We start from the raw sequence: 12,704 nt of genomic DNA, 5'->3' as shown, positions 1-12,704 counted from the left end.
TAAATTTATAAGCTAAAGTGTAATACATATTAAGGTGCACCTTTTTTTGTGAAACTAAGATTTTATAGTTTCTCTCATGGAAACTTTGAGGCTCCCACATTGAAAAACAAACAAGTCCTACATAGACCGGCCCCAACTTGGGCCATGTAGACAAATTTACAACTTTCCATGTTATGGTGTCATAGACACTAGTATCAAATGAAATTGAAACCCCATTGACACGAATTTTCTTGAAAACGTTAAGTGCAACCAACACTGGAATCAAAAAGAATATATACACATTTGATACTACTTTAATGATGTACTGATACATATTTGCAGCTGCCTCTAACCTCTAAACTGTGGTTAATGAGCTAAAACCCACTGCTTTACCCTTACATCGTGATTCCTAAACTGAGAAAATTGCTGTAATTAATAATTAATAATTAAAGACAAATAAAACTATCATGCCCATGCTAGCTGCAAGAGAAAGGCATAAGCAAGTAATGCTTGTATCTTGGATCATTTAGCTGACTTTGTTACATTTGGCATGAAGATGAATGTGTATTGAGATCTGACACTACAAACAGTTAGCGCTTTGAGAGAAGGCATCGAGCTTTCTTAGCCTTTGTGCTCGAGGATGCTGAATGATAACAAGAACATCTTTTTTGGAACTTTCATCATGAAAAGTACAAGTTGGCTACACAGACAGAAAAATGAGATCAGATAACTTGAATTATTTGAACTTCATAATGAGTGTATAAGTACAAATAAATAAAAATTTGATTTAAAATTGTTTGAATTACTGCATAATGATTGTATTGTATCAGTACAAAATAATAAATAGTGAATGAATTTAGTTAGTATACACTGACAGTAAAATACATCTAATCATATCTCACTATCTTATGGTTATTAAACTCGCAGGAAGTAACAAAAGTCACCAAAAGCTCATGCGTTCAAATAAAGCAAACTTGACCTAGTAGAGGATTCATTGCTTGGAATGATATTTTAAGAATGTAACGTGATACCACTATTTAGTTAGTAAGCTATCCAACTAAAAACATGGAAGCAGGTTTATAACACTTACCACCCCAATGTGCCATTCATGACTGCTAAATTCTTTAAACGTTGATGCGTCCATTTCCTGCACCAAGGTGCTCAGTGTAGTCAGAAAACAGGATATTATTCTATGAACTACATCTAGAGTAATTCTTCAATTACTGCCTTGAATATGGGAATGAACCCTAATAGTCTAAACTTATATATGAGAGTAGCTAAAAAGTTGCAAATTGAGATCTCTCGTCTTTCAAAATGTGTGACATAATAGAGAAACAAGTAGAAGCTCCAACCTAAAAGAGGCTACGTACAGCTGATATCTTCGAGTATAACTGAATGTTTAGAGTTCAATATTGTTGAAAACATTCCAACAACTCATGACAACTAAAATTAAAGATTTTATTAGCATCGTGACCTCTGCAACATATAAAGATCGATAACTTACAAGGCTGTAGATGGGAGGCACCAGAGTCTCGCCTTTACACTTTGTGGTTGGCATAACAGAGAAGTGTGGTGCCAAATCTTGTGATCTGAAAATCCATCTGCAGCAAGGAATAGATTAAGAAATATTTGAGGTTAGAAATGAAAGGGACAAACAATTGGAGGAAAATCATGAATAGTTTTCTTCCATTGCGTGGTTTTCTGTCAAGGAATTCTATTAATTTTAGAGAATTCAAGTGTTCTGGCAGGGGAGCGCAGATATGCATACCCAATATACCCAAATATGCAGAATTGTACCCATTCTCTGATCAATAAGCGAAGCCAGTAATTCTGTGAGGAGTCATCCATGTTCATATATATCTACAATGGGCTTGTCAAAGTCAAATATTTATATATCATTGTTCATGAAAATTTACAAAGCAAAACTCAAATATAATACCATAGTTTCTGCCATAGCAACCATCTGCATTGCTCCCTGAAATTTCCTGGACAGAGTAAAGCAAAGAATGTTAGCGGTTGAGTATGAGTTATTGTTTACATGGAAATAACACATGTCTACGAAATTGGGGAAGAAATTACACATATACACTTCCCAGATGTGTTGCACTTACTTGAACATTATGTACTTCTTATACACGGCATCATGCATTGCTTGAACATCGTCATTTACTATAATGCTCAATTGTTCTCGCAACACTAGCAGGTTTTGAGATATATGGTGGAATATTATATAGAATGATATAACATAATTTAGGAGTAGAAGCACCTGCACATTTGGTCAATTACGAATTAGCATCAAAGAACCATGTATATTTATTTGTAGTATTACCAATTAATCTGCATATTATATGGACCAGCTAAGAAACTTACGGTGAAGTATGGCACAGAAGCCTTGTACCCAACTAGAGTCAAGTAAAAGACACATGCAAGTGCGGCAGTGGAACGGCGTTCACTTAAAGAAAGACGCTCACACATGATGCAGTAACCATGAGAAATGAGCAAAAAGGAGACAAAAGCTGCTGTCTGAAATAGCACCCCTGTTACATACACCCCAAATGACATCCACAAAGAGCATGTCTGATAGTTGAAGCAAGAATACCTACAAGAATGGTGTCACAAGACTGAATGAAGTAAATTTTGCAGACCACAAATACAGTTACACAAAGTTGACGCTGCAAGGATGTGTTGTCAAGCAAGTTTCAAGCATGCCAAGCCTTGTGTAATCTCACGCTAAACATGCACCTGGAATCATTTGCAAACTAACATTTACACATCTAGAGCAACCATGACAACAGCCCTCATATACTACCACTTTAAAAATAAACTGCACTATAATGTAATGGATTCTCTGATACAAACCGCAACTCTACAAATAAACTTCAAAATTCAACTTAATAATTTGAGCAATGTCCCATATCCCTATCAATTACAGTCCTCATGGATGAATCCACACGTTTTTTTTTTCCAGATAAATTGAACAACTTGTAAGTTCAAATGCAGAATTGCAAATTAGAAGGGTAGCACACCCTCATCTATTACATCTCAATTTTACCACAATTGTCTGGCCTTTCCCACCAGTATCTTCCATCCATCGGTTACAACTTACAATTACTCTATAGTCTTGCTTTCAACAAATAAAGTTGTCTACTTCCACGCCCTTATATCCATACAAGTATTCCGAAAATTACACTGCTGTTGTATATTTTCTCAACTTTCAAGAATCCGAAGTAAGAACCAAGATATGAGTGAAAAGTACGGAGGGATGAACATCTAAGTAGAAAGACTTTAGCTACGTGGAGGGTACTCTTTTCTTTTTTTGTTAAGTTGAGAGGTATAAAATGTTTGAAAAAAGAAAAGCTATGATTCTCAATTGGCTGGAATGTACTTAATTTGGGATCTCCTTCTTTGCCTCCAATTATACACTTAATTTTGTCTCCTGAACTATGAATTGAGACACGAGTTACCTACTCTTCGTTGTTGAACTGACCGAAAGATAATCCCATCTTAAAGTTATATAAATATAAAAATCCAAATACATATCTTCACCTTCAACTCTAGAAATCCATTACAGCATTCAACAAGCCAAAAAAGAAGTCCAATACCTACCAGAAGAGGAAGGATAGCATGAGCTGCAATGCTTTAATCAACGGAACCACCGTAAGTGCCCACTGCAAATTATTCCACTGCTCTAGCAAAACAATACCACAAAATAAATCAATTAAACAAAAAAACTTCAAAAAAAAGCTTTCAATTAACTTTACATATTTGATCTAAAACTAATTCTCCATAGTTTTACTGAAACAGTTGCAAATTACATGTAAAAGGCAATGAAATTTCATTTTCTCACGTTATTGCATATTGAATAAAATCAACAAATCAAACTCGAATAACGAAATAGTTAAGTCCAAAGCTTGCAAAAACAGTTCTCAACAACACAGTTACATTTCATTTCAGCAACACGATTACACAAGTCACTCGTTCATTTCTTATCATCCAAAAATCGAAAACAACGCTCAACGATTGACAAAGCGGAGAGTGAGGAAGAAGATTAAGAAGGAACCTGAAAATGGCGGGTTTTGTAGGTGTAGGCGGTCCAGGAGCAAGCGGAGAGGAACCAGATCGACAAGAAGGTCAAGTAGAGCGACGGAAGTGCTCGGTACGACTCGTCTACTCCGTCGCCGGAGTTCACCATTTCGCTGCCGGCGAGTTCAAATTTCAGCTTTTAACTGTTTCTTTGCCGTCGCTGTGTTGGGTTGTGCGCCTTTTTATACGCTGGCGCTTTGCACACGTCTGAAACGTGGCACTTTGCGTTTCAAATGAGTCAAAACTGTAATTAAACTGTTTTCATTTATTTATTTTTGTCGAATTTGATTTATTAATTAAACTTTGGTTTAATTTTGATTCTTCTGTAAATAATCATGCGGCCGGTGCGACTGGTGCCACTTACTTAAAAAATACAATAATTAAATTTTGAATTTAGTTAGTATAAGTGGAAATGATATTTAATATAAGTGCTTCCTAAGTCGTAACATGAATTAAGGTGATTTATGAGTAAATGGGTTATCTCCTATATATCAATATCATCATGAATGCCACTCAATGATTTTTTAGTTAAAATATTTGACCCAACCCCACTATTTGGTGCAAAACCATTATAACTTTTTTTTTTTATTCCTACAGATAAAAAGATTGGTGAGTTCGGTTTTAATTATGGTTACGGGCCAGTTTTTGGAATTATATATTTTTTTATAAGCCAAATTTAATAAATTGAAAGTAAAAGAGGTACTTCAGTTCAATACAAGTTAATAAAATAAAATGAATTACAAGTTACTATCCACAACTTAATAGACAAATCGCACCCAACTCACTAATCTTAAGTCCGATGCAACATTCCTACAGGACCCCAAAGCAATCCCATACAATCAAGTGCTCCCTACGTTTTAGAAAGTTTGTAGTTTTTGGTATGATTTCAATATTCCAAATAGTTTGTTGTTTTAGGAGGTCAATGCATTTTTTCCTATTTTTTTTTTCCACCTATACCCTCATTTAATACATTTTCTCTCACCTATCACCTTTTATATTAACCAACCACAACTCTTCTCTATTAATTACATTCTTCTCAATCAAAGTATAATTTAATAGTTGCACATATTACTAGTAAAATTAAATAAGGGCAATCTAGTCAAATTATACTATCAATAATTGATTTCTTACTTTTTGTGTCACAATCTTAAATTACAAACTTTCTGGAATGGAGAGAGTAATTAAAACTCTTCCCTCTAATAGTGATACTTAAGTATCATCCACTAACACAACTCTCACGCTGATAGTTGAAATTAAATACACACCCTTCTAATGAGAAGTGATATGTCATTATCAACTTAAACTTACTTATGATATGATTGTGATTTTTCATTTTATCATTTTTATTTTTTTGTGTTAAAAACTTGAAATAAAATGCAAAGTTGATGGGCAGGATTTGGGGAAAGAAAGTTGGTGGGTGTAACTATATGAGTCGTCATGCATCAAAACCACTCCGAATTTTTGCCATGCTTGAGTTAAGTGCATCAGCTGTGTTCACTCATTAAAAGATTATCCTTATGCAAAAATAAACTTGCTTTTATTGTGATATGATTCTAATTGAATGGTTGTTATAAATGAAATAGAAGAAGTACATAAAGTTTAATTAAAGACTATTATATATATTTTTTAGCAATATGTGTCGTTGTCATAGATAGACGCGTTGAAGAGGACACGAAGACGTGAAGAGCACTTGAAACTAAACTTGAAAGCATAGGCGGCTCTGGTATTTTCAGTTCAATAAACATGTAACACTAGTTATTCTTTTAAATCCTGTTTTAAGATTATTCACGAAAATAATTAACTATAATCAATATAAAAACAAGGGTTCCATTTTCTGTCCACGTAATGAGTCATTCGTTTTATTTTAGATTATGAATAAAAACGACAAAACTCACCAAATCAATCTAGGAATAAGTGATGTTGGTAATGCGTTTGACCAACTAATTTGCAAACCTTAGGCAACAGAGTATTGACTTTGTCAAAGTTAATCGGATATATATAACGTGTGTATTATATTGTTTTCATCATTCTTTTAATTTTAAAATCTAGGTGAATAACAAATAGTTAAATAATTTTATCGAAGTTTGACTTTTTTCAATTTCAAAACTCATTTTCTGTTAAACCAAATTTGAAGGCAGCGAGCAGGGCAAGATATGGTAGATGAAGATGGTCATCAGAAGAGAAACAAGACTTTAGGTGAACAAACTCACTAACGATTCTAGTTTCCTCCACATCCTAACCAATCAAAAAAAAAGCTTGAAGATTTCGTTATTATTTCCACTGTATTATCACCCTCGAAGTATATTTTATGCAAGTAAACACCACCCTCCTTAGTTTCAAGTTGCTGTCGCTAAAAGAATTTAAATACCTTTACTTCAATCCAATATGTTAAGAACATAGGTGACCATCTATCACATTTCTTATTACTCTAAAAATCTAAATTTAATGAAGATAATAAAGTGGAATATGAAGATAAGTATGCACATTATTATGGTCACGAGAGTAGAAATGTTAAAGTCACTACAACATTTTAGCCCTACGGCAACGTCTGTCATTGCTACGGATGGAAAAGCGTTGCCTTAGAGCAGATTAGAAAAAGTTTTCTCATACTGTTGTTTAGTCATGTAAAGATTACACCATCCATCTGCAACATGCGAATAAACGTTCTCAAAAGTCAAGGGGAACGTTTTTGTTACGCTATTTTTATGCTATACAAAGAAAACCGTTTTCTAATATCAATAGCTTAAAAAACTGTATTCATAATTCTAATTAAGTGTTATATAATAAAAAAAATTCCCAAACGGTCTCATCAATATCAATATCAATATCAATATCAATCAATATCAATATCAATATCAATATCATCAATATCAATCAATATATATTAGAAAAGAACAACTTCTAGCATGACGTGTCGCTCTCACAGGCCAAGTTAGTGACGTGTCGCTCCTAGATTAATTCTCACCTAATATTTTACATGTAAGCTCTTTCTCCTTGGCCCCACTTGCCACATGTGCCCTGATTTTTCCTTAATAAAAAAAATACATTTTTAAATTTTAGATTTGATTAGGATTTAGGTTTTTATTTCTTGATTTTATCTTAATTTATTTTTAGAGTATTACTTAATTTTTATGGTATTTTTATTGAATTTTCGGATTTTTAATTAATTCCGGATTTTATGAGTTTTTATTGTGATTTGCTAGATTTTGATAGTTTTTATCTATATTTAATTAGTACATTTTTTAAATTTTAGATTTGATTATGATTTATGTTGTTTATTTCTGGATTTTATCTTAATTTATATTATTATTTATTTTTAGAGTATTAATTAATTTTTATTGAATTTTCGGATTTTTAATTAATTCCGGATTTTATGAGTTTTTATTGTGATTTACTAGATTTTGATAGTTTTTATCTATATTTATTTAGTACATTTTTAAATTTTAGATTTGATTAGGATTTATGTTGTTTATTTCATGATTTTATCTTAATATAAAATCTGTGATAAGTGATTTAAATTCCACGTGTATTTTCAGGTTAATTCTCATAAAAAAATACATTTTCAAATTTTAGATTTGATTAGGATTTGGGTTGTTTATTTCTTGATTTTATCTTGATTTATTTTTTATTTATTTTTAGAGTAAGGATTTATTTTATATACTAAATAAATATAGATAAAAACTATCAAAATCTACTAAATCACAATAAAAACTCATAAAATCTTGAATTAATTAAAAATCAAAAAATTCAATAAAAATAACATAAAATTTAATTAATACTCTAAAAATAAAATTTTTCTTCACCTAAAATTTATTTCCATAACAAATCTTGAAACCGATTTTTTAAAGGTAATTTTAAATCTGAGAAACTTTTTCATAAAATATTAAAATTTTAAAAGATTTTACCAAATTATCTAATATTTACCTAGATTAAATAAAAAACTAAAAATTCAATAAAAATTTATTAATAAAAACTACCAAATCACAATAAAAACTCATAAAATTCTGAATTAAATAAAAATCCAAAAATTCAATAAAAATAACATAAAATTAAATTAATACTCTAAAAATAAACTTTTTCTTTACCTAAAATTTATTTCCATAACAAATCTTGAAACCGATTTTTTAAAGGTAAACCTGAGAAACGTTTTCATAAAATATTAAAATTTTAAAAGATTTATCTTAAAGGTAACCAATTTCTATAATTTTTTTACAATCTATTTAATATTTGATTGATTTTAAAAGGTGTATGATGAGCAAATAAATATTGATTTTTTTTAGTTAACAACATCATTATTAGTTTTATTTTAATTTTTAATTTTTTTTTTTATTTTGAAATCAAATAGACATTGATTTTTTAAAAAATTTACAGCATCAATATTTTTTATTTTGATTTTCCCGAAAAAATAATTTTTATATCGCTCTTGGCCATGGCTTAAAGTGAAGAGAGGTGATTCGATGAACCCATTGGCGTGCTTATCGCCGGTGCGTGGTGGAGTGGTGGGATAGAATTTGGCTTGGCTGTTTGAGAATGGATGGAGCACGTTGCCTATTTATCTATGGCTTATTAATTTTGTTATTCTGTTTCTTTCATTTTTTATCTTTTCTACAGGGTGGCTATGCTCAATTATAATTGATAATTGGTTGCAACTACATTGTAACAAAATTTATTCATGGGTTGGAGTAACTTGCCTTGAATTTGCTTTTAAGTTTAAATTTCTCTTTTGATTGGGATGTATCTTTGTTTTGTTACATGATGCACGCAAGTAGTTTTTTACTTGGAAAAGAGAAGGAGGTGGATTGTTCGAGATTAATTGTTAAATATTTGAGGAATGATTGTGATAATAACTTAATGATCTAATAGGAAAAGTCTTTATCTACACTACCGAACAATAAACAAGGTATTTTCAAGTCGTCGTTGTGCCATTAAGTTCTGTCACATGGACACTTGACACAAGCAATCCAATAAGTCTAACCACCTGCAAAATTAAACTAACTAAATAAATTCCAGGTTAGCTTTTTTAGTAATACAAGAATGTAACAAGTTGTTAATTTTATTTGTGCAGATTCTATATAAGAAAGGGTTAGAAATTTAGGTTTTCTAAGTTTGTCTCCTTTGGATGCTTGCCAGCTCTTAGAGCACTGAACCAGGAAGCTGGCAATAGTGTTGTTTTGAAGCAGCTTCTGGACTTGCTCTAGCACACAATAATGCTTTGAGCAGTATTCTCACAAGCCTTGACCACATACTTAAAGGGTTTAAGTACTGTCATTCTAATTTCTATGATTGGCTTCAAGATAGAATAAACAACCCTGCAAATTATGGTATGTATTGCAATTTGCTAACCACTCATTTCCCAACCATACCAAGACAACCAAATAGTTTAGACACTCAACTGAAATCTCATTTTTCACTCGGGATGTCTGCTAGGTGTCTTTAGTGTGCGGATCTCCATGAATCATTACTCTCAATTTCCCTACTGCCACTGTATTTTAATCACAATGTATGTGCCCAATTCAATTTTGATTTTCGTTGAAGGTTTTAAGGAAGGAATTAATGCTTGCTGTGGGATTGGCCCATATGAGGGCATTTTTACTTGTGGGGGCACCAAGAAAGTTAAAGAGTATGATTTATGTGACAATAGTGGCGAGTATGTACGGTTGGATTCTTTCCACCAAACAGAGAAGGTCATGAGCAAAGGAGAAAAATTACACGTGTCAAAAAAAATTTTAAAGCATAAGTTTTATTAAATAGAATGGTTGATTGTACAAACAAAACTCAACAAAGTGAGCATAAACCCCTCCAATGTTCCCCAAGAACACCTAAAAATCACATTAAACAGGTCCAAACCCGGATCAAGCACTAATCGACCAATGAGAAAGAGAAAATGTCGGGGACCTAGATGTGGTAAAAAAAAAAACCACATAACCTAACAAAAACAGAGCTCGCTATTGGAGGGGACGCGAAACAACACACGACATCAACCGGAAAGCAAAGGCAAAAAAACCTAAAGGGAACAACACCCGAAAACGACCCTAAACAGCACACGCCGGCCCGAAATTTCACCACCTTCACTGTTGACCTTGAGCAGCACTCCGGCAACCCAGAACCATAGCGCCCAAAACAAGAACCATAACGCCCCAAAACGATCTATGGCAAAGAACATCTCCGCACCGGTTGCACCGTGCCTTCGCCCATAACTCCACTTGCAACACCTCACGAACAGAGCTGGAAGAATCATCAGATCTGTCGTTAACACCAAAGTTGTAAAAAGGCAGAGGGGAAAAACAACATTTACCACTCCGAAGCATCAATCTGAACAAAAATATGGCGCAAGAAGTATCAAACTAGCTTCATAAAGGACCCTTTGTTGACAAATGCGGAACACAGACCAGCCATAAAATTAGGAACCTAAATCCTACGTGTCAATTTGTTAGATAACTATATAAATTTTTTACAATCTATTTAATATTTGATTGGTTTTAAAAGGTGTATGATGATCAAATAAATATTGATTTTTTTAGTTAACAACATCATTATTAGTTTTTTTTTTAATTTTTTAAATTTTCTAAATCAAATAGATATTGATATTTTAAAAAATTTACAGCATCAATATTTTTTTATTTTGATTTTCCCAAAAAAAATATTTATTGTATATATTTGATGTAATTCACATTTTAATTCGAAAAAAATTAAAATCTTAAAATTAACATTCTATATGATTTTTGTAACAATATAAAAAGCACAAAATTATATACATTTCGAAATATATACAAAATAAAAATGAAATAGGAAAGAAAAACACAATAATTATTTTTTTTAAGGAAAAAAACATTAATTATCTCTCTAGCCAATTAAGGATAAAGAGAATAAATAATATGTCCAGTTCAAAAAATAATCAATAATATGTCAAGATAATATCAAGCTTATTTTAGAAGATTATATCAAGCTTGAATAAAATGAGCTACTGATTATATCTAATATGCAGACAGAAAATTACTTTCAGCGTCAATATTATTGACTCAAACTTGGATGACTTGGAATAAACACAATAATGTCATACTTTATGATTTATCTTTCACAATTCTTATTTGTGCTACTATCGCATTCATTTTTTTTAAGATTAATATGTTGGTAATTCCTTATATTTGTGATTTGTGATATTGTCTTCATATTCACGAAGAATGTGAAACGAGTTACTGTTGATCTCAATCATGCTTAGAAGATAAGTCTTTATGTCCACTTTGCTTAGCATTTTTGACTCTTCTATTTCATCCATTGTTTAATTTTTAATAATCAAGGTATTAACTTACGTATCAAATACAATAGACATATTCCCCGTGCAACGCGCGGGTAAAAGAACACTAGTTCACCGAAAAAACAAAAGGGTTAAATATGTTTTCCGTCCCTGAACTTTCAGTGAGTGCTGGTTTTCGTCCCTCGCCGGAGTAAAAACTGACTTTAGCCCTTGAACATAAGGAAAATAGCTGGTTTTCATCCCTGCCGGAGTGGTGGTGCTGACCACCGTGGCCACATGTCACGGGAAGCCTACGTGGCATTGCCACATCAATTAATGAACACATTTTTTATTCTTTTTTTTTCTTTTCTTAATCTCTTTTTTTTTTGAACTCAATTTTCTTAATAACAATAACTAAATCTTATCTAATCTGAGTTTCAAAAAAAAAATCTTATCTAATCTAATTCTTAAATTATTTAATCTTATCTTAAATTATTTAATCTTATTGTTTTTTGTAATGATGAACTTTTACATAAATTTTTTTTATCTCCTCTTCAACCTCCTGCATCTTCTTCATCATCTTCTTTTTTTTTTTCTTCTTCTTCTTCTTCTTCTTTTTTATTCTTCTTCTTCTTCCCACCATCCCCCATCTCCCACACTCTCTGTCACCAGCCCTAATCCTTTTCCCTTCCATAAATTGAAAACCATCAATCCAAAATCACAAAACCCAAAAACAACCTTAACCCATAACACCCCAAAACCCAGAAAACACTATCTCTGCCATGGATGATGGAACAACCAAAAACTACCACCCAACCCCAACGTGCACTGCAACCCCCACCCTCATTCCCCATAACCCCAATCCTCGCCCAATAGCAACCCCAATCCCTAACCCAGACAAAAGTTATGAAACCCAAAAATCCCAGAATCCAGCAAAAGGGGAAGAAGAGATGGAAAATCAAAAATCAGATCTTGATGATGGGTAATTGGAGAAGAAGAAAAGGAGAAGAAGATGAACCATAAGCCCGGCTGTAACACCCCCACCCAGAACCAACAACCACCGCCCTCCACCAGAAACCGAGCCCCCACCGCTCAAAAACGCAACCACCACCGCCCAAAACGCAACTCATATACCATCAGATCGGTGCCACCTTTACCCAGATTCGAAACCCAAATCCACCTAAAGTTCCTTCCTTTTTACAGAAACAATCATCATCTCCCAAACTTCTTGTATGTTGGCCTTCAGATCTGAAAGGAAAATAAACTGAGGTTAGGATTTGGTGTGTTGTTAAAGATGAAGATGTTGATGATGTTGGATGAGGTAGATGTTGATGGTGAGGAAGATGATGATGGTGATGGGTGATGAAGATGTTGATGGTGATTATGAAGATTAGGAAGATGTTAAGCG

At 32.6% G+C, this 12,704-nt stretch overlaps 1 protein-coding gene across 1 annotated transcript; it reads right to left on the bottom strand.

Moving 5' to 3' along the window:
* Positions 1 to 256: 256 nt before the first annotated feature.
* On the bottom strand, positions 257 to 4,243 carry LOC130745932 (uncharacterized). Its single transcript, XM_057598375.1, has 9 exons — positions 4,040 to 4,243; positions 3,586 to 3,662; positions 2,350 to 2,578; positions 2,091 to 2,245; positions 1,919 to 1,964; positions 1,748 to 1,839; positions 1,484 to 1,580; positions 1,070 to 1,126; positions 257 to 679 (listed from the first exon to the last, which is right to left on the bottom strand). The coding sequence occupies exons 1-9, from the start codon at positions 4,169 to 4,171 to the stop codon at positions 560 to 562; spliced, it is 1,005 nt and encodes a 334-aa protein (XP_057454358.1). The 5' UTR covers positions 4,172 to 4,243; the 3' UTR covers positions 257 to 559.
* Between the last annotated feature and the right edge of the window lie 8,461 nt (positions 4,244 to 12,704).

Source organism: Lotus japonicus, chromosome 3, assembly GCF_012489685.1.
Source record: "Lotus japonicus ecotype B-129 chromosome 3, LjGifu_v1.2".
Lineage (NCBI taxonomy): Eukaryota > Viridiplantae > Streptophyta > Magnoliopsida > Fabales > Fabaceae > Lotus > Lotus japonicus.
Note: the sequence above shows the minus strand (reverse complement) of the source record. Positions and strands in the feature narration are given on the sequence as shown.